At 40.5% G+C, this 24,044-nt stretch overlaps 1 protein-coding gene across 1 annotated transcript in view; it reads left to right on the top strand.

The window, feature by feature from the left end:
• Positions 1-2,246: 2,246 nt before the first annotated feature.
• Positions 2,247-24,044, top strand: part of LOC123741878 (zinc finger protein 184-like) — a gene marked incomplete at both ends in the record, with an annotated part of 464,177 nt that continues 442,379 nt past the window's right edge. The window contains one exon of the mRNA XM_045716109.1: positions 2,247-3,282. Coding sequence (XP_045572065.1) covers positions 2,247-3,282 — 1,036 coding nt within the window. The remainder of the gene's footprint in view (positions 3,283-24,044) is intronic.

The following is a 24,044-nucleotide window of genomic DNA, read 5'->3' as shown; positions in this document are numbered from 1 at the left end:
CTTTTGGTGACGCCTGTCTTTGCATTGAAAATAGCTGTATGTAATGTTTTGTCAATGTACTGTCCTAACATAATCTAACTTTATGCTTTCGCCGTAAAGCCTTTTTGAAATCGGACAACGTGGTTAGATTAAGGAGATGTTTATCTTTCAAAGGGTGTAAGATAGTTGTATGTTTGAGAAATTTGAATTATGACATTTAATTGTTTTCAAATTTGGCGCCCTTGATATTTCACCTGCTGTTGATAGGGTGTACCAGGGGTGGGACGCTTGCTAGTAAAACTAAATGTATGCTCTTCAACTGATCGCTGCCCGCACCCGCCCGTCCAGCATCACTACTCTGGACGGTTCTGACTTAGAATATGTGGACAACTATAAATACCTAGGTATCTGGTTAGACTGTAAACTCTCCTTCCAGACTAACATTAAGCATTTCCAATCCAAAATTAAATCTAGCATCGGCTTCCTATTTCGCAACAAAGCCTCCTTCACTCACGCTGCCAAACATACCCTCGTAAAACTGGCTATCCTACCGATCCTTGACTTCGGCGATGTCATTTTCAAAATAGCCTCCAACACTCTACTCATCAAACTGGATGCAGTCTATCACAGTGCCATCCGTTTTGTCACCAAAGTCCCATATACCACCCACCACTGCACCCTGTATGCTCTCGTCGGCTGGCCCTCGCTACATATTCGTCGCCAAACCCATTGGCTCCAGGTCATCTACAAGTCTTTGCTAGGCCGCCTTAACTCAGCTCACTGGTCACCATAGCAACACCCACCCATAGCACGCGCTCCAGGAGGTATATCTCACTGGTCATCCCCAAAGCCAACACCTACTTTGGCCGCATTTCCTTCCAGTTCTCTGCTGCCAATGACTGGAACAAATTGCAAAAATCGCTGGAGTTGGAGACTTATATCTCCCTCACTAACTTTAAGCATCAGCTATCTGAGCAGTTTACCGATCGCTGCAGCTGTACACAGCCCATCTGTAAATAGTCCATCCAACTGCCTACCTCATCCCCATGTTTTTATATACTTTTTTTGCTCTTTTGTACCCCAGTATCTCTACTTGCACATCATCATCTGCACATCTATCACTCCAGTGTTAATTTGCTAAATTGTAATTACTTTGCTACTATGGCCTATTTATTTCCTTACCTCCTTACTCCATTTGCACACACTGTATATAGATTTTTCTGTTGTGTTATTGACTGTACGTTTGTTTATCCCACTTGTAACTCTGTGTTGTTTGTGTCACACTGCTTTGCTTTATCTTGGCCAGGTCGCAGTTGTAAATGAGAACTTGTTCTCAACTGGCCTACCTGCTTAAATAAAGGTGAAAAACAAAATGTAATTAAAAATACATTTAAAAAATCATAACTTTATTGACAACACCCAAATGGATACTGTCATTAACGCAGTTCTTCAATAATTACACATAATTCTTAATGCTTTAGCAAACATTTTATTAAACAGGACATTCAAAAATATCCTTACAATTATAATCCAAGGTAGTGTGAAATGAACTCATCATCAACCTGGAAATGGAGGTTACTCCCCTGAATTTCCCCCATTCACATTCAGAATACATTGTGAAAAACTAAAATCTTTGCTCACCATTTTTGCTCCAGGCAGATATAGTACATCCATAACTAGTGGTTTCCTCATTAGCAGGGAGGAGTTTCTGCAATCAAATTGCCCTCGTGCCGCAATTTTAGCAAATACAGAAAGGGGCCTATATTGGAGACCAAAAGTTGTCTGGCACACTGCTTAGAGTTTCAACAACATGAATAACTTATTTCTAGCCTACAATCATTGATGTTACTACTAATGTGAAAACAAGACAAAATATGACTATTCTTGCTCATTTTAAGGCAAATATCAAATAATTGTAACATTCATTACAGAAGTCAATTGTTGTCCAACATCATGGCTACGCTGTTGGCATCACCTTTTACAGTGGATTACCGCTGTTGTGGGCCTTTAATCATCTGTCTGACTTTGTTGTTCACACAGGAGAGATATGGGACTATTGTGGATCCTCTGGGGAGCCTCAACACCCTCGTGATGCTGACGAGGCAGAGAAGAGTCTCTCCACATTAGAACACCTCAATAAACAGCTGCAGAGATCCACAGGGAAGAGAACTCACTGCTGCTCTGACTGTGGGAAGAGATTCACCTCATCAGGCATTAAAATTCATCAGAGAATCCACACAGGAGAGAAACCTTATAGCTGTACTCAATGTGGGAAGAGTTTTGGTCTATCTGGAAGTCTGACTGCACACCAGAGAACACACACAGGAGAGAAACCTTATAGCTGTGGTCAATGTGGGAAGAGTTTTGCTGCATCTAGCACTCTGACTCTACACCAGAGAACACACACAGGAGATAAATATTATAGCTGTGGTCAATGTGGGAAGAGTTTTGCTGCATCTAGCACTCTGACTCAACACCAGAGAATTCACACAGGAGAGAAACCTTATAGGTGTGATCAATGTGGGAAGTGTTTTGGTCAATCTGGCCATCTGGTATCACACCAGAGAGTACACACAGGAGAGAAATCTTATAGCTGTGACCAATGTGGGAAGAGTTTTGGTGGATCTGGAGAGCTGACAGTGCACCAGAGAACACACACAGGAGAGAAACCGTATAGCTGTGATCAATGTGGGAAGAGTTTTGGTCGATCTGGAAATCTGACTGCACACCAGAGAACACACACAGGAGAGAAATCTTATAGCTGTGATCAATGTGGGAAGAGTTTTACTACATTTGCCACTGTGACTCGACACCAGAGAATACACACAGGAGAGAAATCTTATAGCTGTGATCAATGTGGGAAGAGTTTTGGTGGATCTGGATGGCTGACAGTGCACCAGAGAACACACACAGGAGAGAAACCTTATATCTGTGGTCAATGTGGGAAGAGTTTTGGTGGGTCTGGAAATCTGACTGCACACCAGAGAACACACCAGAGAACACACACAGGAGAGAAATCTTATAGCTGTGGTCAATGTGGGAAGAGTTTTACTACATTTGGCACTGTGACTCGACACCAGAGAATACACACAGGAGAGAAATCTTATAGCTGTGGTCAATGTGGGAAGAGTTTTACTACATTTGGCTCTCTGACTCAACACCAGAGAACACACACAGGAGAGAAACCTTATAGGTGTGATCAATGTGGGAAGTGTTTTGGTCAATCTGGCCATCTGGTATCACACCAGAGAATACACACAGGAGAGAAATCTTATAGCTGTGACCAATGTGGGAAGAGTTTTGGTGGATCTGGAGAGCTGACAGTGCACCAGAGAACACACACAGGAGAGAAACCTTATAGCTGTGATATATGTGGGAAGAGATACTCTGATAAAAGATCTCTGATCAAACATCAGAAAATGCATACATGAAGGAATTGTTTCATGATATCAATGAAATGAAATCTCACAATGTAGAATGTTTTAACATTGTAAAAGGAGTATTTTAATGTCACAATTTAGAACCCTAAACGTTTGTCCCCTGTTCTATTGATATCAACATGATATGGATATTAGCCTCAGGGGGAAAATCCAGGCTCTGAATTGAAAGAGTTACTATTTATGAGATTTAACAAAAAGTGACTAACAAAAGAAAGAGTTGTGTTACACTTACCATGTTGGTGACCCACTTGAATCAAAATGCAACACTTCAAAATGTAGCTAGCTGTTTTCTACAAATTGTCTTCTAACCAGGGATGTACACATTATTCCCAGATTCCATGTGGATTTTGAGCTGTTCGTTTTAACAGGACGTGTAAACTCATCTTCCTCCTTTCGCACAATTGATTGCCAGCAGCATACCACCCTGCATCCCACTGCTTGCTTGCTTCTGAAGCTAAGCAGGGTTGGTCCTGGTCAGTCCCTAGATGGGAGACCATATGCTGCTGGAGGGCCAGTCGGAGGAACTCTTTCCTCTGGTCTAAACAATATCCCAATGCCCCAGGGCAGTGACTGCCCAGTGTAGGGTGCCGTCTTTCGGATGGGACGTTAAACGGGTGTCCTGACTCTCTGAGCTCATTAAAGATCCCATTGCACTTATCGTAAGAGTAGGAGTGTTAACCCCGGTGTCCTGGCTAAATTCCCAATCTGGCCCTCATACCATCACGGCCACCTAATCATCCCCAGCTTACAATTGGCTCATTCATCCCCCTCCTCTCCCCTGTAACTATTCCCCAGGTTGTTGCTGTAAATGAGAATGTGTTCTCAGTCAACTTAACTGGTAAAACAACGGTAGAAAAAAAATCCACATGATATCGATGAGTTATGACAAATAAGTGTTGTGTTCCTTTGTTTAGTGACCCCTACATTTAAATGCATCACTCCAAAATGTAGCTGACTGTCTTCTGCAGGTTGTCCTCTAATCAGTGAGGTAAAATATATCTCCCATTTCCATGTGTTTTTTTAGTTGTGTTAGTTTCAACAGCACGTACAACCTGATTTCCCCCTAATCGATATCAGTGATTTATTGCTACTTGTCAAAACAACAGCGTTTTTTGGTGCTTGTACAGTTTATAAGGAGATTGTTTTAAATAATATGATTATTGTGACAGATGTTTGTGTTACATTTTATGTTTAGGTTTTCAATTTATCACAAACTGTTTCTGCATTTGGACTATTGATTTGGACACGTTTAAACTGTGACATTGGGGGATATCTCACCTAGCAAAATGTCGTTGAAAATAAGACTTTGCCCGACATTCAATATAAGTTTGGTTTTAGTTGAAAGTGAAAGTTGAAAAGAAAACAATTTAATTTCAACATACTTACAGCCTAAACACATAGTCACAGTACAATAATCAATTATATGAACAATCCTACATCACTCCAGTATTTATTTACAACATTCATGTGCTAAATGTCTTTATTCCACTACTGAAGTAGCAGGTCTCAAATCACCTCATATTTCAAACATCCAGCCTGACAAAATATACATTTTATGCCTCACCATTTAGTGAATTTTTGCTAATACATATTAACAAAGGGGTGTACATTTGGTTTTTATATTTCATGTTTAATATTCATGTAAGATTTAGTAATCATAATTATTTATGCAACCAACTGACAATCTTTGGGTACAATTATATTGACATTGTTACGCTGCTTTTAGAATATCAGGGTTCATTCTCAGATGTGCCAAACCAAATGTACTAGAGCATGACATTGGGGACTGGGCCCCGATCCAACAACATGCCTATCTAGTGAACCCTGAAAAGAGAGAGAAGCTCCGCAGTGAGGTGGAAAGTTACTACGGATATTAAGGAGCTAGTTCTAGAAGCTAGTGAGTTTTAGGAAGACGAGAGTTCTAGAAGCTAGTGAGTTTTAGGAAGACGAGAGTTCTAGAAGCTAGTGAGTTTTAGGAAGACGAGAGTTCTAGAAGCTAGTGAGTTTTAGGAAGACGAGAGTTCTAGAAGCTAGTGAGTTTTAGGAAGACGAGAGTTCTAGAAGCTAGTGAGTTTTAGGAAGACGAGAGTTCTAGAAGCTAGTGAGTTTTAGGAAGACGAGAGTTCTAGAAGCTAGTGAGTTTTAGGAAGACGAGAGTTCTAGAAGCTAGTGAGTTTTAGGATTCTATAGTAAGAAGAGAAAAAGGAGAAAAAAATATTTCAATTGTATATTATTATTTAGAAATAAGTGTTTTTTTTTTTTTTTTAATAAGTTTTTCTTGTTTTTAATTGTTGACAGCCAGTAGACACCATGTTTATATTGGTGAAGGTGAAGCATTGTAGTTGATTATCATGTGAAATGGAAGTTGTTTTCTGTTGGTGGTGAGCAAACTTGTCCAACGAAAATATAGGATATATTTGTTGTCTTAAGGTGTTACAGGCTTTGGTTTTTCCATTTATGTTTGAGGTTGGACTTTAGCACGTCTAGCTCGTTAGCACGTATAGCTCGTCGTTAGCACGTCTAGCTCGTTAGCACGTCTAGCTCGTCGTTAGCACGTCTAGCTCGTCGTTAGCACGTCTAGCTCGTTAGCACGTCTAGCTCGTTAGTCAGAATGTGTTACACCTGTGCTGGCTTGTTCATCTTGTTATGGTTGAATATAACATCCAATTGTTAAAATTTTAATCAATGAATTTTCCTTAGAATGCTCAGTAGTCTTTCAGTTATTATTCTGTTTGGTATCATCTTATGTTTGCTGAGTAGTAAATATTTCTGTTTATTTTCATTGTTTTTTTATTTGTTTTTTCCTGTGAAGCCATTGCGTTGCATCCATGTCTGAAATGTGCTGTATAAATAAAGCTTGATTTGATTTGAACATATTGTAAAACTAATGAACCCAATGACTGACAATCAACAGACTTTTGCAAAACTAATGAACAAATATGTGCAAAAGCAACACGTATCTTGGTCCATCTTAGTATGAAAAACAGTATAAATTCAGTATATCTTCCACTATGTCAAAATAGTGCTGGTATGTAAGTTTAGTATCACTTTTCAACCAACCCAGTTCATTTGTTGAAAATGAAAAATGTTGAAATCAACAATATGTTACAGGATTCAACTACTGGAAACTGAAACAAACAATTGGATCAAACAGATCAATCCCACTGGACATTGGGTTTGATTCAGACCCTGCCAGCATGGCCAGAGATGTAACTTATATCCACTGAACCACCCCAGACCTTTCATGCCTAAAAACACCTAAGTATTAGATTTACTGCCATGGTCTAGTATGTCACTGCATCAGACACCATTCACAATGCTGGCTGAGGTACTAGTAAAACATGACATATTATTTCCTAACCATTCACAATGCTGGCTGAGGTACTAGTAAAACATGACATATTATTTCCTAACCATTCACAATGCTGGCTGAGGTACGAGTAAAACATGACATATTATTTCCTAACCATTCACAATGCTGGCTGAGGTACGAGTAAAACATGACATATTATTTCCTAACCATTCACAATGCTGGCTGAGGTACGAGTAAAACATAACATATTATTTCCTAACCATTCACAATGCTGGCTGAGGTACTAGTAAAACATGACATATTATTTCCTAACCATTCACAATGCTGGCTGAGGTACTAGTAAAACATGACATATTATTTCCTAACCATTCACAATGCTGGCTGAGGTACTAGTAAAACATGACATATTATTTCCTAACCATTCACAATGCTGGCTGAGGTACTAGTAAAACATGACATTATTTCCTAACCATTCACAATCCTGGCTGAGGTACGAATACTTCAGTAAATAAATTTGCAAAAATGTATGTTTTTGGTTTGTCATTATGGGGTATTGTGTGTAGATTGATGAGGGGAAAAATTATGACATTTTAGAATACGGCTGTAACGTAACAAAATGTGGAAAAAGTGAAGGGGTCTGAATACTTAACGAATGCACTGTATATCACTGGCAGAATTTTCTACCACTGCAGAGTTTTCTATCATTGGCAGTTTTGTACACAGTCATGTGATACGTGGTATAGAAAAGTCCAATCTTAGGAGAGTACATGGGCGGCACTATACTGTGTATCTGCAGGTGTCTATCTGGTCAAAACAACTGATACAGGAGCCCCTCCACCCTCTGGTGGGATGGATCATGTCTACAGAGAAACCTAGATTCAAATACTTAGATGTGTGTGTATTGGGTCTATGTTGTGAAATAGTTAGATATTACTTGTTAGATATTACTGCACTGTCGGAGCTAGAAACACAAGCATTTCGCTACACCCGCAATAATATCTGCTAAACACGTGTATGTGACCAATAAAATGTGATTTGATTTGAAATAAACGTCCTATTTATCAAAGGTGTTTTTGGCTGGAGTCAAAATGACTCCAAAGGATTTTAATTTGTTAAAAGTCCATATTGATACAGAAACACTAAACCATGATATAGATTTATTAAGAACAAGTTGATTGACAAAGTCATGAAAATTTGGAAGAATTGAATAAAATACATTTTGGCTATGATAAAAGATATGCCTCTGGGGTCAAAATGATCCATGTCAGAAGTATGGTTCAATGCAAATATGTAGTGGGTGTAAAGTTTGTTTTACATTCTCACTCATTAAAAACGAATCAATCAACACATGCTTCTCTTTGAACGACTTAATATAATATTAAACTTTTATGAAATAAATGAAAAATAAACGTTTGGTTCCTCAGCTGCGTTGCCCAGTCCAGTCAGCAGATGGCGATGTGTGTCTTTTAGGTTCAGGCGATGCTGCCAGTGTGACGTCTAATCTAGTGGACGGGACGCTCCTTCAACAACAACAGCTAGTCAGACACCTCGGTAGCTTTCTAGCAAACATAGCTACAACATTCACGCTCTTTACACTGTTTTGGTGTATATTAGTCTCTGTGTATTAAACACACTTCTGTCGTATGTACTTGTTGGCCCATTTAATTATATATTTACGTTGTTTGTCAGCTAGCTGGTTTGCTAAGTTAGCTTAGAACTAGGCTAGTCGCTAATGCTAGCTAGCTAACATCTCCGACCATGAGTTCACTAAGCTACTCTCCTCCTGCTAAAGAAGAGGAGGTCTGCTGGACGGAGAAAGAAGCTCTTGTGAAAGAGGAGGAGGAAGAGAAGGATGTTACAATACAAAAACAAGTAGAGGGTGAGGCTGTTACCGTGAAAGAAGAAGAAGAGAAAGACGTTTCAGTGAAAGAAGAGGAAGACGCGTTCAGAGTGAAAGAGGAGGAGGATGTTACAGTAAAAGAAGAAGAGGAGGAAGAGAAAGAGGAGGCAGTTTATGGAGTGAAAGAGGAAGAGGGGGAGATGACTGTCACATTGGAGGAAGAAGAGGAAGTTGGAGATCTGTTTAACACCAGTAAGTACCGTCTCTGCAGTCGTTGAACCAATATGCAGTAAAGGGGTTCTACACTTTAATGTTGTTCTGTAGGAATGGCTGAAGCTTCACTGTAACGTGTAGAACATCAAGAGTGGACCATCAACAAAACGTTAACAATTGATCAAATGCATCCAATGACAATGCCTGAAATACTGTAGTCCTCAATATCTCCTATTAGATTAGCCCAATATGTTCTCTTAAAGGGCCAATCAGCAGTTGTTACATCCATTTAGGGACTTATACATTAATGATATGTACCCATCTGTTTCTTTAAGAATTCACTTATAAATGCCTCATGAGCTTAGTTCAACTGTTGTACTCCATCAGAACCCAAAATATAAGCTTTTTATTACTCCAATGTTTGTCAGTAAATATAAACAAACACTGTATATCCTCAAAACATGGTTAAAACTAGAATGTTGATATCATGGATGGTTGCATTTTTCCCATCCCTCAAGTTGTAGATACATCTCAAGGATGATTAATGGAAACAAGATGCACCTGAAAGCAATTGCGAGTCTCATAGCAAATGGTCTGAATAGTTAAGTAAATAAGGTATTTCTGTATTTTTTAACCTGTTTTCCCTTTGTCATTATGGGCTATTGATGACACCCCTCTGAAACAAGATAGCCTAACCATGAGAAAAAAAACTCTACTTAGCCTACTCCTCCTGCTGCTGCTGGCCTTCATAAATTCAGTCGTTATGCTCCTATAGTTTCTGGTAATAGGCTACACCAGCAGTCGTTATGCTCCTATAGTTTCTGGTAATAGGCTACACCAGCAGTCGTTATGCTCCTATAGTTTCTGGTAATAGGCTACACCAGCAGTCGTTATGCTCCTATAGTTTCTGGTAATAGGCTACACCAGCAGTCGTTATGCTCCTATAGTTTCTGGTAATAGGCTACACCAGCAGTCGTTATGCTCCTATAGTTTCTGGTAATAGACTACACCAGCAGTCGTTATGCTCCTATAGTTTCTGGTAATAGGCTACACCAGCAGTCGTTATGCACCTATAGTTTCTGGTAATAGACTACACCAGCAGTCGTTATGCTCCTATAGTTTCTGGTAATAGACTACACCAGCAGTCATTATGCTCCTATAGTTTCTGGTAATAGACTACACCAGCAGTCGTTATGCTCCTATAGTTTCTGGTAATAGACTACACCAGCAGTCGTTGTGCTCCTATAGTTTCTGGTAATAGGCTACACCAGCAGTCGTTATGCTCCTATAGTTTCTGGTAATAGGCTACACCAGCAGTCGTTATGCTCCTATAGTTTCTGGTAATAGACTACACCAGCAGTCGTTATGCTCCTATAGTTTCTGGTAATAGGCTACACCAGCAGTCGTTATGCTCCTATAGTTTCTGGTAATAGACTACACCAGCAGTCGTTATGCTCCTATAGTTTCTGGTAATAGACTACAGTCGTTATGCTCCTATAGTTTCTGGTAATAGACTACACCAGCAGTCGTTGTGCTCCTATAGTTTCTGGTAATAGGCTACACCAGCAGTCGTTATGCTCCTATAGTTTCTGGTAATAGGCTACACCAGCAGTCGTTATGCTCCTATAGTTTCTAGTAATAGACTACACCAGCAGTCGTTATGCTCCTATAGTTTCTGGTAATAGGCTACACCAGCAGTAGTTATGATCCTATAGTTTCTGGTAATAGGCTACACCAGCAGTCGTTATGCTCCTATAGTTTCTGGTAATAGGCTACACCAGCAGTCGTTATGCTCCTATAGTTTCTGGTAATAGGCTACACCAGCAGTCGTTATGCTCCTATAGTTTCTGGTAATAGGCTACAGTCGTTATGCTCCTATAGTTTCTGGTAATAGGCTACACCAGCAGTCGTTATGCTCCTATAGTTTCTGGTAATAGACTACAGTCGTTATGCTCCTATAGTTTCTGGTAATAGACTACAGTCATTATGCTCCTATAGTTTCTGGTAATAGACTACACCAGCAGTCGTTATGCTCCTATAGTTTCTGGTAATAGGCTAGACCAGCAGTCGTTATGCTCCTATAGTTTCTGGTAATAGGCTACACCAGCAGTCGTTATGCTCCTATAGTTTCTGGTAATAGGCTACACCAGCAGTCGTTATGCTCCTATAGTTTCTGGTAATAGGCTACACCAGCAGTCGTTATGCTCCTATAGTTTCTGGTAATAGGCTACACCAGCAGTCGTTATGCTCCTAAAGTTTCTGGTAATAGGCTACACCAGCAGTCGTTATGCTCCTATAGTTTCTGGTAATAGGCTACACCAGCAGTCGTTATGCTCCTATAGTTTCTGGTAATAGGCTACACCAGCAGTCATTATGCTCCTATAGTTTCTGGTAATAGACTACACCAGCAGTCGTTATGCTCCTATAGTTTCTGGTAATAGACTACACCAGCAGTCGTTATGCTCCTATAGTTTCTGGTAATAGGCTACACCAGCAGTCGTTATGCTCCTATAGTTTCTGGTAATAGACTACACCAGCAGTCGTTGTCCTCCTATAGTTTCTGGTAATAGGCTACACCAGCAGTCGTTATGCTCCTATAGGTTCTGGTAATAGGCTACACCAGCAGTCGTTGTGCTCCTATAGTTTCTGGTAATAGGCTACACCAGCAGTCGTTATGCTCCTATAGTTTCTGGTAATATGCTACACCAGCAGTCGTTATGCTCATATAGTTTCTGGTAATAGGCTACACCAGCAGTCGTTATGCTCCTATAGTTTCTGGTAATAGGCTACACCAGCAGTCGTTATGCTCCTATAGTTTCTGGTAATAGGCTACACCAGCAGTCGTTATGCTCCTATAGTTTCTGGTAATAGGCTACACCAGCAGTCGTTATGCTCCTAAAGTTTCTGGTAATAGGCTACACCAGCAGTTGTTATGCTCCTATAGTTTCTGGTAATAGGCTACACCAGCAGTCGTTATGCTCCTATAGTTTCTGGTAATAGGCTACACCAGCAGTCATTATGCTCCTATAGTTTCTGGTAATAGACTACACCAGCAGTCGTTATGCTCCTATAGTTTCTGGTAATAGACTACACCAGCAGTCGTTATGCTCCTATAGTTTCTGGTAATAGGCTACACCAGCAGTCGTTATGCTCCTATAGTTTCTGGTAATAGACTACACCAGCAGTCGTTATGCTCCTATAGTTTCTGGTAATAGACTACACCTGCAGTCGTTATGCTCCTATAGTTTCTGGTAATAGACTACAGTCGTTATGCTCCTATAGTTTCTGGTAATAGGCTACACCAGCAGTCGTTATGCTCCTATAGTTTCTGGTAATAGGCTACACCAGCAGTCGTTATGCTCCTATATAATTTATAATAGTATTAATAATTATAATTGTCTTTATCTCAACATCATTCTCTGTGGTTAATCTACATTCTATTTAAATGAAAATTATAAATATACATTTTTATTTCCATTGCTAAGTTTAAAATGACCTACATAAAGCCCAAAAATTTAAACACGCCAACTCATTAGTGGTGGTGTGTTAAGACAATCAGAAATACTATCAGACATCCCCAAATGTAACTTTGACTATAATTACTGTTCCCTGAAGGAGGGAAACGAGGTACAACACCTGTTTGGCCCCACCCCTTCCTGGGTCGGTGAAGAGCGGTATTAAATTTAAGGAAGAAATCCGAGCCTCGCGCTCATCACCTGTAGAAGGCGGGGCTTCCAGCGAGGCGTGGATTTAATAGTATGTTGTACCTAGTTTCCCTCCTTCAGGGAACAGTAGTTATAGTCATAATGTGTGGATTTAATAGTATGTTGTACCTAGTTTCCCTCCTTCAGGGAACAGTAGTTATAATCATAACGTTACGCTTGTCAAATGATGAACTTTAAGTTAAATACTGGATCTTGCTGTCGGACAGTTTTTTTGTATTCAGATCTCTGAAATGCTCTCTAATTACGTAACATTTAGTGTCTCCTTATGGTACGCTGGGAAAATAGTTTTCATGGGCACAGAAATCCTAAATCATTTCAGAGTTTGCTAAATCCAATGGTTCTAACCAAGAGTCATCTTTACTTTATTGACAACACCCAAATGGATACTGTCATTAACGCAGTTCTTCAATAATTACACATAATTCTTAATACTGTAGCTGTTTAGTTAGTCACATGTTCAACTATCATCAGCTGATCCAGGAAATCATTTTCTGAATGACAGTCACATGACAAACATCACGACATGCAACAACAACCAAAGTGCTTCTTCATTCATTACTCTCGTAAAGACAGTTATGCCGTGCTCCACGTTGGATCCAACATCCCTAAGAAATTGATGTTTATAATGTGTTATTGTCTGCCTGATTTACAGTAGCGTCTCGTTAGTCTGTTTGCACACAGAGATACTTAGCTCATAATGTGTAGAGAACTGTTCCTTGATGGATAGGCTATTGTACAACACACAGAGCTATTTTCCTTTATTCAGGACATTTAGAATGGCAACACATTACAGAATAGCCTAGTGGGATTATTCACAAAATTATCTGGTGATCAGGTTATGAAATGTCATGAAAGACATTTTAGTTTCCATGTTTCACCTGAAGTATGAAATTATTTATAGTCCTAGGTCTATGTTGTTAGGTGAAGTTATGGGTCCTGCAGTATGTCTATGTTATTGTTTGTTGAAGTTATGGGCCAATTTGTTAACTTCTTCGGGCTAGGGGGCAGTGTTCGGAAGTTCGGAGAGTCTGGCATGCCCAAAGGAAACTGCCTGTTACTCAGACCCAGAAGCTAGGATATGCATATAATTGGTTGTATTTGATAGAAAACACTTTGCTTGATTTACAGTTTTATTGTTTATTTACATATTAGGGTAGCTGAGGATTGATTAGAAACGTTGTTTGACTTGTTTGGATGAAGTTTATTGGTAACTTTTTGGATTATTTTGTCTGCATGTTGAACGGGTGGATTACTGAACAAAACGCGCCAACCAAACTGAGTTTTTGGGATATAAAGAGGGACTTTATCAAACAAAACAACCATTTATTGTGTAGCTGGGACCCTTGGGATTGCAAACAGAGGAAGATCTTCAAAGGTAAGTGATTTATTTTATCGCTATTTTGGATTTTTGTGACGGCTGTGCTGGTTTGAGAAATATTTCTATGCAGCAAGTATGCGGGCGCTATCAAATCAAATCAAATGTATTTATATAGCCCTTCGTACATCAGCTGAAATCTTAAAGTGCTGTACAGAAACCCAGCCTAAAACCCCAAACAGCAAGCAATGCATGTGAAAGAAGCACGGTGGCTAGGAAAAACTCCCTAGAAAGGCCAAAAACCTAGGAAGAAACCTAGAGAGGAACCAGGCTATGAGGGGTGGCCAGTCCTCTTCTGGCTGTGCCGGGTGGATATTATAACAGAACATGGTCAAGATGTTAAAATGTTCATAAATGACCAGCATGGTCAAATAATAATAATCATAGTAGTTGTCGAGGGTGCAACAAGCACGTCCGGTGAACAGGTCAGGGTTCCGTAGCCGCAGGCAGAACAGTTGAAACTGGAGCAGCAGCATGGCCAGGTGGACTGGGGACAGCAAGGAGTCATCATGCCAGGTAGTCCTGAGGCATGGTCCTAGGGCACAGGTCCTCCGAGAGAAAGAAAGAAAGAGAGAATTAGAGAGAGCATATTTAAATTCACACAGGACACCGGATAAGACAAGAGAAATACTCCAGATGTAACAGACTGACCCTAGCCTCCCGACACATAAACTACTGCAGCATAAATACTGGAGGCTGAGACAGGAGGGATCAGAAGACACTGTGGCCCCATCCGATGATACCCCCCGGACAGGGCCAAACAGGCAGGATATAACCCCACCCACTTTGCCAAAGCACAGCCCCCACACCACTAGAGGGATGTCTCCAACCACCAACTTACCGTCCTAAGACAAGGCCGAGTATAGCCCACAAAGATCTCCGCCATGGCACAACCCAAGGGGGGGGGGTGCCAACCCAGACAGGAAGACCACGTCAGTGACTCAACCCACTCAAGTGACGCACCCCTCCCATGGACGGCATGGAAGAACACCAGTAAGCCAGTGACTCAGCCCCTGTAATAGGGTTAGAGGCAGAGAATCCCAGTGGATAGAGGGGAACCGGCAAGGCAGAGACAGCAAGGGCGGTTCGTTGCTCCAGCCTTTCCGTTCACCTTCACACTCCTGGGCCAGACTATACTTAATCATAGGACCTACTGAAGAGATAAGTCTTCAGTAAAGACTTAAAGGTTGAGACTGAGTCTGCGTCTCTCACATGGGTAGGCAGACCATTCCATAAAAATGGAGCTCTATAGGAGAAAGCCCTACCTCCAGCCGTTTGCTTAGAAATTCTAGGGACAATTAGGAGGCCTGCGTCTTGTGACCGTAGTGTACGTGTAGGTATGTACGGCAGGACCAAATCGGAAAGATAGGTAGGAGCAAGCCCATGTAATGCTTTGTAGGTTAGCAGTAAAACCTTGAAATCAGCCCTTGCCTTAACAGGAAGCCAGTGTAGGGAGGCTAGCACTGGAGTAATATGATCAAATCTTTTGGTTCTAGTCAGGATTCTAGCAGCCGTATTTAGCACTAACTGAAGTTTGTTTAGTGCTTTATACGGGTAGCCTGAAAGTAGAGCATTGCAGTAGTCCAGCCTAGAAGTAACAAAAGCATGGATTAATTTTTCTGCATAATTTTTGGACAGAAAGTTTCTGATTTTTCAATGTTAAGTAGATGGAAAAAAGCTGTCCTTGAAACAGTCTTGATATGTTCTTCAAAAGAGAGATCAGGGTCCAGAGTAACGCCGAGGTCCTTCACAGTTTTATTTGAGACGACTGTACAACCATCCAGATTAATTGTCAGATTCAACAGAAGATCTCTTTGTTTCTTGGGAACTAGAACAAGCATCTCTGTTTTGTCCGAGTTTAGAAGTAGAAAGTTTGCAGCCATCCACTTCTTTATGTCTGAAACACAGGCTTCTAGCGAGGGCAATTTTGGGGCTTCACCATGTTTCATTGAAATGTACAGCTGTGTGTCGTCCACATAGCAGTGAAATTTAACATTATGTTTTCGAATGACATCCCCAAGAGGTAAAATATATAGTGAAAACAATAGTGGTCCTAAAACGGAACCTTGAGGAACACCGAAATATGGCTCCCACAATCAGACAGCTCAGACTGACCAGTATCCCTGTAAAGCCCCACCCCCTCCTGGAGAATATATCACTGGCTAGAGGCCAACCCACACTTTCACTTCTATGAACGCACACAGTGAGGATCGGGCGGTTTAGGGAATCTTCGTTAGAGAGGTAACCTCCGAACCTTATTGGTATTCGGTTCTTCTCCTAACTCTGCGATTGTTCGACAGTGTCAGTGTGTCTTACCCTCCCGCAATGTGTGATATGAACCCAGGTAGCTCTTTCAGCTATTCTAACCGTGAAGGCTATTACCAGGAACACTTGGTATGGGCCCTCCCACCGTGGCTGCTTCCAGTTCTTTTCTCCTGAGGGACTGGATCCACACCCAGTCTCCTGGTTGGATTGAGTGAATCATCTTCTCCTGTAATTCACCTGTTGGACACAAAGTCTCAGACATACGGGTTTCGTTAACCATGTGTTCTGTTAGTAAATCTTCAACTTCTATGTCTACCTGTTCTGGCCTCCCTAACTCTGGCATTCTATATGGTTTACCTGATCAGCTAAAATGTAATCCATTATTTAAAGAGATAGATACTAGTAAACCAACGACCCTAATCGTGTCCACCCAGTAAGTTGGGACCGCTTCTTCCCATTTAATATACTTATCTATTATAAAACATGTTTTTTTAAGTAGTTCGTTATCCAATAGGCCACAAAGTGTTTCCGAACCTGCTCTACTATCACCCCTGTTGACACATGGCTCTGCCCATGTGTCAATCTTGCCGCATCTCTAAACAATGACTTAGGTAGTATTGGTGACTTATCATGATACCAAATACCGTCCTTATATAAATTGCTCCTGACTTCTCCCATTTCGAAATCACTTTCACTGGTGCTCTAGACTGACAATTTTAATATAGCTTTGTCTATGTTTACTTCCTCTTTTAACCTCTATGTGACCGGCGGGACGAATTCGTCCCACCTACGTAACATCCACTGCCAGCCTGTGGCGCGATTTTCAAAATCTTCAAAATCCTATTACTTCAATTTCTCAAACATATGACTATTTTACAGCCATTTAAAGATAAGACTCTCGTTAATCTAACCACACTGTCCGATTTCAAAAAGGCTTTACAACGAAAGCAAAACATTAGATTATGTCAGCAGAGTACCAAGCCAGAAATAATCAGACACCCATTTTTCAAGCCAGCATATAATGTCACCAAAACCCAGAAGACAGCTAAATGCAGCACTCACCTTTGATGATCTTCATCAGATGACAACCCTAGGACATTATGTTATACAATACATGCATGTTTTGTTCAATCAAGTTCATATTTATATCAAAAACCAGCTTTTACATTAGCATGTGACGTTCAGAACTAGCATACCCCCGCAAACTTACGGGGAATTCGCTAACATTTTACTAAATTACTCACGATAAACGTTCACAAAAAGCATAACAATTATTTTAAGAATTATAGATACAGACCTCCTCTATGCACTCGATATGTCCGATTTTAAAATAGCTTTTGGTGAAAGCACATTTTGCAATATTCTAAGTATATAGCCCAGGCATCACGGGCTCGCTATTTAGACACCCGGCAAGTTTAGCACTCACCATAATCATATTTACTATTATAAAAATGTCATTACCTTTTGTTGTCTTCGTCAGAATGCACACCCAGGACGTCTACTTCAATAACAAATGTTGGTTTGGTCCAAAATAATCCATCGTTATATCCGAATAGCGGCGTTTTGTTCGTATGCGTTCCAGACACTATCCGAAATAGTAAAGAAGTGTCGCGCTTGGCGCAATTCCCGACAATAAAATTCAAAGTATTCAATTGCCGTACGTCGAAGCATGTCAACCGCTGTTTAAAATCAATTTTTACGTCATTTTTCTCGTAGAAAAGCGGTAAAATTCCGACAGGGAATCTCCTTTTCGGCAAACAGAGGAAAAAAATCCCAAAGGCGGGGGCGGTCGGGGTCACGCGCATAAGCTAGTGTCTCTTGATGGGCCACTTGAGAAAGGCGATAATGTGTTTCAGCCTGGGGCTGGAATGACGACATTCTCTTTTTTCCCGGGCTATGAGAGCCTATGGACGACGTGGGAAGTGTCACGTTAGAGCAGAGATCCTTAGTAAATGATAGAGATGGCAAAGAAGTTCCAGAAATGGTCAGACAGGCCACTTCCTGTAAAGGAATCTCTCAGGTTTTGACCTGCCATTTGAGTTCTGTTATACTCACAGACACCATTCAAACAGTTTTAGAAAATTTAGGGTGTTTTCTATCCATATGTAATAAGTATATGCATATTCTAGTTACTGAGTAGGAGTGGTAACCAGATTAAATCGGGTATGTTTTTTATCCAGCCGTGTCAATGCTGCCCCCTAGCCCTAACAGGTTAAGAACTGCTGTGTCGACGGCTGCAGTTTAACCTGTTTAGGATAGGGTGCAGTATTTTCACGGCCAGATAAAAAACGTACCCGATTTAATCTGGTTATTATTCCTGCCCAGAAACTAGAATATGCATATAATTGTTTGATTTGGATAGGAAACACCCTAAAGTTTCTAAAACTGTTTGAATGGTGTCTGTGAGTATAACAGAACTCACATGGCAGGCCAAAACCTGAGAAGATTGCATACAGGAAGTGCCCTCTCTGACCATTTCTTGGCCTTTTTATGGAAAATAGAGGATCTCTGCTGTAACGTGACATTTTCTAAGGCTCCCATAGGCTCTCAGAAGGCGCAAAAACGGGGAATGATGACACTGCAGTCCCTGGCTGAAAAACAGTAGAGCATTTGGATAGTGGTCGATCTGAGAACAGTGAAACGGGCGTGCGCATGCACGTGAAGAGTCCATTTTACATTTTCAGTCTTTGAACGAAAACAACGTCTCCTGGTCGGATTATTATCGCTATTTTACGAGAAAAATCGCATAAAAATTGATTTTAAACAGTTTTTGACATGCTTCGAAGTACGGTAATGGAATATATTGAAATTTTTTGTCACGATACGCGCGGGCGCGTCACCCTTCGTTACCCTTCGGATTGTGTCTTGAACGCACGAACAAAACGCCGCTATTTGGATATAACCATGGATTATTTGGAACCAAACCAACATTTGTTGTTGAAGTTGAAGTCCTGGGAGTGCATTCTGACGAAGAAATGTGCTTTCACCGAAAAGCTATTTTAAAATCGGACACCGCGATTGCATAAAGGAGTTCTGTATCTATAATTCTTAAAATAATGTTATGTTTTTTGTGAACGTTTATTGTGAGTAATTTAGTAAATTCACCGGAAGTGTTCGGTGGGAATGCTAGTTCTGAACGTCACATGCTAATGTAAAAAGCTGGTTTTTGATATAAATATGAACTTGATTGAACAAAACATGCATGTATTGTATAAGAGCGTCTGCTAAATGACTAAAAATATATATAAACATCCAATCCTGTCATGCACTGAGTGGACAAAACATTATGAACACCTCTTTCCATGACAGACTGACCAGGTTAAAGCTTTGATCCTTTATTGATGTCACTTGTTAAATCCACTTCAATCAGTGTAGATGAAGGAGAAGAGACAGGTTAAAGAAGGATTTTTTTAAAGCCTTGAGACAATGGATTGTGTATGTGTGCCATTCAGAGGGTGAATGGGCAACACAAAATATTGGTTTGAGTGTCAAGAACTGCAACGCTGCTGGGTTTTTCACTCTCAACAGTTTCCCCGTGTGTATCAAGACTGGTCCACCACCCAAAGGACATCCAGCCAACTGGACACAACTGTGGGGAAGCATTGGAGTCAACATGGCCCCAGCATCCCCATGGAACACCTTATCCATGCCCCGACGATTTGAAGCCGTTCTGAGGGCAAAAAGGGGTGCAACTCAATATTAGGAAGGTGTTCTTAATGTTTTGTACACCCAGTTTACATCACCAATATTTGTTTTATCCAACTGTTTGGTTATTATAACAGTGTAACTGAATGTACAACACATTAACCTCTATGGGCTAGGTGGGACGCTAGCGTGCCACCCGTGGTGCACTCCATCAACAGCAGGTGCATTTCAAGAGCGGCAAATTTGAATCCAAATAAATGTCAAAATTCAAATTTTTCAAAAATACAACTATTTTACACCATTTGAAAGATAAACATCTCCTTAATCTAACCACGTTTTACGATTTCAAAAAGGTTTTACGGCGAAAGCATAAATTTAGAGTATGTTAGGACAGTACATTTACAAGAGTTGTGTGTAATGTTTTGTCAAGTCAAAGACAGGGTCACCAAAACCATAAAACCAGCTAAAATGATGCACTAACCTTTTACAATCTCCATCAGATGACACTCCTAGGACATTATGTTAGACAATGCATGCATTTTTAGTTCTATCAAGTTCATATTTATATCCAAAAACAGCGTTTTACTATGGCATTGATGTTGAGGAAATCGTTTCCCTCCAATAACCGGCAGTCAAGTCAGCGTCACAAATTAAATAATTAAAATTAGAAAACATTGGTAAAATATTATATTGTCATTTAAAGAATTATAGATTTACATCTCTTGAACGCAATCAACTTGCCAGATTTAAAAATAACCTTACTGGGAAATCACACTTTGCAATAATCTGAGCACTGCGCCCAGAAAAATACGCGTTGCGATACAGACTAGACGTCATCTTGGGGAGATCTAAAATCGAAAATACTATGTAAATAATCCATTACCTTTGATTCTCTTCATCAGATGTCACTTCCAGGTATCACAGGTCCATAACGAATGGAGTTTTGTTCAAAAAAGCTCATCATTTATGTCCAAAAATCTCCGTCTTGTTAGCACATGATCTAAGCCAGCCAGACTTCTCGTCATGAACGAGGGGAAAAAATATATTTACGTTCGTTCAAACATGTCAAACGTTGTATAGCATAAATCATTAGGGCCTTTTTTAACCAGAACATGAATAATATTCAAGGTGGACGAATGCATACTCTTTTATAACGTATTGGAACGAGGGTACCCAACATGAACTCGCGCCAGGTGTCTAATGGGACATCATCGTTCCATGGCTCTTGTTCGGTCAGATCTCCCTCCAGAAGACTCAAAACACTTTGTAAAGGCTGGTGACATCTAGTGGAAGCAATAGGAAGTGCCAAAATATTCCTCAGCCCCTGTGTTTTTCAATGGGATAGGTTTAAAGTCAATGCAACACATCAGGTATCCACTTCCTGTCAGAAAATGTCTCAGGGTTTTGCCTGCCAAATGAGTTCTGTTATACTCACAGACACCATTCAAACAGTTTTAGAAACTTTAGAGTGTTTTCTATCCATATATAATAAGTATATGCATATTCTAGTTACTGGGTAGGATTAGTAACCAGATTAAATCGGGTACATTTTTTTATCCAGACGTGCAAATGCTGCCCCCTAGCCCTAACAGGTTAAGAATGCCTTCTCTTTCTATGACATTAGACAGACCAGGTGAATCCAGGTGAAAGCTACGATCCCTTATTGATGTCACTTGTTAAATCCACTTCAATCAGTCTAGATGAAGGAGGGGAGGAGACAGGTAATAAAAAAAAATGCTTGAGACAATTGAGACATGGATTGTGTGTGTGTGTCATTCAGAGTGTGAATGGGCAAGATCAAAATACACTACAAAAGTATGTGGACACGTGCTCATCGAACATCTCATTCCAAAATCATGGGCATTGACATGGAGTTGGTCACAGACTTTGCTGCTAGATTGTGGTACATTGCTGAGGGGGGACTTGCTTCCATTCAGCCACAAGAGCATTAGTGAGGTCGGGTCACTGATGTTGGGGCGATTAGGTCCTGGCTCGCAGTCGGCGTTCCGATTCATCCCGAAGGTGTATGATGGGGTTGAGGTGGGTTGAGGTTTGCAGGCCAGTCAAGTTCTTCCACATCGATCTCTGCCGTTGTTGCTCCTAGACATTTCCACTTCACAATAACAGCACTTACAGTTGATCGGTGGGGGGGGGGGGTATGGTAATAGGTGCCAGGCGCACTGGTTTGTGTCAAGAACTGCAACGCTGCTGGGTTTTTTCACACTCAACAGTTTCCTGTGTGTATCAAGAATGGTCCACCACCCAAAGGACATCCTGCCAACTTGCCACAACTGTGGGGAAGCATTGGAGTCAACATGGGCACAGCATCCCTATGGAACGCTTTCCACACCTTGTAGTGTCCATGACCCAACGAATTGAGACTGTTCTGAGTGCAAAAGGGGGGGGGGGGGCGGGGGTAACTCAATATTACGAAGGTATTGTTCATTTTTTGTACACTCAGTAGAAACAGAATTAGTATAATACATTCAGGAAGACAGGGATGTGAATGATCTAGCTACTGCCTGTCTTATTTATCGGTGGACCGTTTCTCTTCTCTCAGTTGTGGTGTGCCGTGCGAACCCCGGAGAGCGCCCACGAGGGACTCGTGACCCCACAACCCCCCCTCCACACAGCTGTACCCTTGAAAGATAGGGAAAAAACAGGATGGACCAAAAAACTGGTCACTCTCAGACGGCCCTTTTGTCTTTGGCCACGTGACTAAGTTACTGAGAAACAAGAGAAGGAAAACACTGTCTTCTTCTTACATGAGAGAAACAGACAGTGGAAATGTTTAGATTTAAGGTTTATGTAAATGATGTGCATAATAGAGTTTGTAATTTTACCACTATATTCCACAGTTTTGAGACTAATCTCAACCTAATACAAAATTACAAGTAAGCATATGAGTAATAATTCATAATATAAGTAATTATATAATCTAAGCAAAACTTAACCTCTATGGGCTAGGTGGGACGCTAGCGTGCCACCCGTGGTGCACTCCATCAACAGCAGGTGCATTTCAAGAGCGGCAAATTTGAATCCAAATAAATGTCAAAATTCAAATTTTTCAAAAATACAACTATTTTACACCATTTGAAAGATAAACATCTCCTTAATCTAACCACGTTTTACGATTTCAAAAAGGTTTTACGGCGAAAGCATAAATTTAGAGTATGTTAGGACAGTACATTTACAAGAGTTGTGTGTAATGTTTTGTCAAGTCAAAGACAGGGTCACCAAAACCATAAAACCAGCTAAAATGATGCACTAACCTTTTACAATCTCCATCAGATGACACTCCTAGGACATTATGTTAGACAATGCATGCATTTTTAGTTCTATCAAGTTCATATTTATATCCAAAAACAGCGTTTTACTATGGCATTGATGTTGAGGAAATCGTTTCCCTCCAATAACCGGCAGTCAAGTCAGCGTCACAAATTAAATAATTAAAATTAGAAAACATTGGTAAAATATTATATTGTCATTTAAAGAATTATAGATTTACATCTCTTGAACGCAATCAACTTGCCAGATTTAAAAATAACCTTACTGGGAAATCACACTTTGCAATAATCTGAGCACTGCGCCCAGAAAAATACGCGCTGCGATACAGACTAGACGTCATGTTGGGGAGATCTAAAATCGAAAATACTATGTAAATAATCCATTACCTTTGATTCTCTTCATCAGATGTCACTTCCAGGTATCACAGGTCCATAACGAATGTAGTTTTGTTCAAAAAAGCTCATAATTTATGTCCAAAAATCTCCGTCTTGTTAGCACATGATCTAAGCCAGCCGGACTTCTCGTCATGAACGAGGGGAAAAAATATATTTACGTTCGTTCAAACATGTCAAACGTTGTATAGCATAAATCATTAGGGCCTTTTTAACCAGAACATGAATAATATTCAAGGTGGACGAATGCATACTCTTTTATAACGTATTGGAACGAGGGTACCCAACATGAACTCGCGCCAGGTGTCTAATGGGACATCATCGTTCCATGGCTCTTGTTCGGTCAGATCTCCCTCCAGAAGACTCAAAACACTTTGTAAAGGCTGGTGACATCTAGTGGAAGCAATAGGAAGTGCCAAAATATTCCTCAGCCCCTGTGTTTTTCAATGGGATAGGTTTAAAGTCAATACAACACATCAGGTATCCACTTCCTGTCAGAAAATGTCTCAGGGTTTTGCCTGCCAAATGAGTTCTGTTATACACAGACACCATTCAAACAGTTTTAGAAA

Source organism: Salmo salar, chromosome ssa03 (genome assembly GCF_905237065.1).
Source record: "Salmo salar chromosome ssa03, Ssal_v3.1, whole genome shotgun sequence".
Lineage (NCBI taxonomy): Eukaryota > Metazoa > Chordata > Actinopteri > Salmoniformes > Salmonidae > Salmo > Salmo salar.
This window is presented reverse-complemented; position numbering and strand designations above follow the sequence as displayed.